We start from the raw sequence: 3385 nt of genomic DNA, 5'->3' as shown, positions 1-3385 counted from the left end.
ACTAAAAGCAGAAGTGTGATGATGGATTCAAACTCACGTGTTCAGTGTGGCATCCAGTGTTCGGTTTGACCCCGGAGCAGATAGCCATGGCTGCACGTTCGTTGTTTATTGGTCTGAATGTGATGAAACCTGGTTCAGACTCCGCTTTCAGATGAACAGAAACAAGATGATGAGTTTTTCAAAGACTGCTTTGATAATACCTTGAAAATCAGGCAACATTGTTATCATTACTATAGTAACCAAGGTCAAAGGACGGGGCTGTCTCACTCCCTAACTCGCTAGCTCTTACCTCTTGATTTGGGTCCATAAAACATCTTGGTGGACTCTCTGTCTCCATGGTCATACACAATGGGAACAGCTGGGCCTCTTTCGCTGCACGAGCCAATATTGTATCTCACTGGATATCGCTGGAAGAATTATAAAATATCATCATGAGAGCACAGACATGCAGGTTTGTTTGCACTGAACACACAGTGTTTTTGCATTGAACACACATAAAATACAAAGTTACCTTGAAGAGCTCAAAGAGGTTTCCTCCATACAGGCGGAGGAAGCGGTTGCTAGTGTGGTAGCGGAGGATGGCTGCCAGGTTCCAGTGCTCCAGTGGGAAGTTGTTGGGAACGTGCCACACAGACATGTCTTCTGCTACAATATCATAGTAACCTGGAGTCTGTGAAGGTGCACACAGTATTATCATCATAGATTTCAAATCTGAAATGGTGTCTCTGCCATTTGTAGGTCTGTTCTTGTACTATGTAACTTTGTGCTCCGGGTACAATCACCAGAAGAACGTAACGCTTTGTGGCACTAAGGCAACACCAACGACGACAACTATTTCACTGATTTTGATGAAAACTATTGGATAGATGGCCATTTGGTTCACAAGATTCTAAGATAATGAGGCCATAAAGTTACTAAATGATCCACTTCTGTTTCCTGTTGTACCACCATTGAGTCAAAGTTCCAGTAGAGACAAATCCACATGTGCTATATGGAAAAAAACAAATAGGCAATACTTCTGTGTGCACCTTAAAATCATCCGAGGTGGCGCCCTCTGCAGTTCCAAACGTGTTTCTGTTGGACCAGTTCCCATCTCCATCTGGCAGGTCAGCATTGTTGCCCTGCTGGCTCGACCAGCGATCACCCACTGTGCACCCTCCATAATGGGTGTTCTCGTGGACGCTCGCCACCAGCGTCCAGCCGCCTCCAGCGGTGGTCATGTCACAGAAAGTCTGATAGACCATGCCATTAGCAGTGGTCAGGAAGTACAACCCATCTGGAAATATTATACTTGGTGTTAATGAGTGAAAATACAGTTGAGTGTTGAGTTTTATGCCAAATTATTTCTTCTGTGCTCGAGCTGAATGCAGCACATTGAATTAATTAGACTGAATTTTCCATTGCACAAGAAATACATTGTTTAATGTCAGAGTAATGCATAGAGCAACACCTCCAGCCTTCTTACCTTCTCGTTCATCATATCTGTCCATGATCTCTTTACAGCTCCTTGCAACATATCTGGATCTGTTGCTCAGGTTCTCTAAACGTTCAAAGTTTGTCCTGGTGAGGTTCAGAGGTGTCTCAACATCCCTGATGGCTTCTGTGTGGGTGAGCTCTTCATTTACTGAAAATAAAGAAAATAAATGAATAAAATGCTGCACAGAAATGTCTTGTATATATGTATCATAGTTTACCTATTTGTAGAGGAGCAGGTGCCAAAGAAGCATGTTCCACCGACACCAAAACCACCAAAGACAAAAACAGTGTGTAGTCTAACATGTCTGTGAAAGGAATCATATTAAACAGATTTAAACATTAAAGAAACATATGCACCTCTTAGTACAGAGTATATTATCCCAGAGGTGTGGAGACAGAAACATTCATCATAACAGTAACACTATGATTAAACAGCCTTTGACATTTCCCCAAACCCATGGCACCTATTTTTGTAGCATAAAATCTCTTTCCTACCTGTGTTGATCACTGTGAGATTTCTTGTGGTTCACAACAATATATGTCTTTTTTAAGGCTCAAAGTGCAAGTTGATTAATATTTCATCCACATTTTTATTATTTTTATAGTATAACTTACTGGAACAGCACTGAAAAATAGCCATGATGATCCAAAGGTCTTGTGTTATCTCTTAAAGGAAGTTTTTCTTTGCCACTGTCACCAAGTGCTTCCTCGTGGTGAGAATTGTTGAATCTGTAAATAAAATTATAAAGCCCACAGACTAGACCTGCTCTATATGGAAACTATCATGAGATAACCTCTGTTATGATTTTGTGCTATATTAATAAAACTGAACTGAAATTGTATTATCTTGTTCTAACTAATAGTTTGACAAACAATTGTCGGCCCTGTCTGCATTTTTACTGTCTTCTTTTATTACAGGATCCACAACCATAACAAGATAATAACGATAACAAAGAGGAGCAGGAACTCATCAGCTCACATGCAGGTGATTATAAACAGATAGTTTGATGAATTTATATACGCAGAGGGGTTTTCAGGTTCAATGGAGCTCTTATGTGGAATTGGCAAGCACACTGGGAGAACTGATCATACAATGTGTTCTTGTGAGTTCAGGAAAGTTCTCATGATATCCCATAGTTCGCTTGTACCTTGGTCTAAGTCCCTAAGGATGTTGGTGGACTTTTCCATGTTTGAGAGCCTTTAGATGGAGGAAATTTCGTCCAGCCACCTATAACTTGGAAAGCAAGAGGGCCTCATCACCTTCAAGTTAAAAAAACGTTCATAATCAAAAAGTTTTTATTAAATATGTGGTCCGTTAACCAGAAGTGTGCTGCATCATTACTACAAGGTTCCAACACAGGAGACAAACACAACCACACACAAGCTTGAGGTTTTATTTGAATATACAGGTGCATCTTCTGGAGTGCCTTAATACAAATCACTGTTTTAACTGTAAATTTAATTCTTTATGACAAAACTTGAACCTCATTCATACGAATACCATGCAATTCAATGCACTGACCTAACTATTCTATGATATTTTTACTTCAAGTTTACAATCATTTGAATTTGTTTTAAAATGTATTTCCCCCCCCATGTGAATTCATGACCACCCCTTTTACAATGTAACATGTGAAAATAAAGTCCTCTCGCGGTAGAACAGTAAACATAGCAGCCGCTCTCATCTCTTTGGAAGCCTCCAGCCTTGCTCAATCCCAGTCTGTCCCCCAGTCAAAATGACCGGGAAGTTCCCCACACGGTTCATGGTGTTCAGCAAAATATCCACCTCCTCTAGTACAGTAATGTAGACACACATAAAATTGGCACTGTGTATCATTTTCCATCTCTAACTAAAAGCAAAGTGTGATGTGGATTCAACTCACGGCATCAGAACGGGCATCAGTCGGTT

The 3385-nt window shown here is 40.5% G+C and overlaps 1 protein-coding gene across 1 annotated transcript in view; it reads right to left on the bottom strand.

Moving 5' to 3' along the window:
• LOC104923172 (intelectin) overlaps positions 1-1780 on the bottom strand; it is a 3431-nt gene extending 1651 nt beyond the window's left edge. Inside the window, exons 1-6 of the mRNA XM_027276361.1 lie at positions 1695-1780; positions 1466-1624; positions 1029-1276; positions 512-670; positions 290-407; positions 38-144 (exon numbers count right to left, since the gene is read on the bottom strand). Coding sequence (XP_027132162.1) covers positions 38-144; positions 290-407; positions 512-670; positions 1029-1276; positions 1466-1624; positions 1695-1779 — 876 coding nt within the window. The 5' untranslated portion in view covers position 1780. The remainder of the gene's footprint in view (positions 1-37; positions 145-289; positions 408-511; positions 671-1028; positions 1277-1465; positions 1625-1694) is intronic.
• Between the last annotated feature and the right edge of the window lie 1605 nt (positions 1781-3385).

This window comes from Larimichthys crocea, unplaced genomic scaffold (genome assembly GCF_000972845.2).
Source record: "Larimichthys crocea isolate SSNF unplaced genomic scaffold, L_crocea_2.0 scaffold35, whole genome shotgun sequence".
Lineage (NCBI taxonomy): Eukaryota > Metazoa > Chordata > Actinopteri > Sciaenidae > Larimichthys > Larimichthys crocea.
Note: the sequence above shows the minus strand (reverse complement) of the source record. Positions and strands in the feature narration are given on the sequence as shown.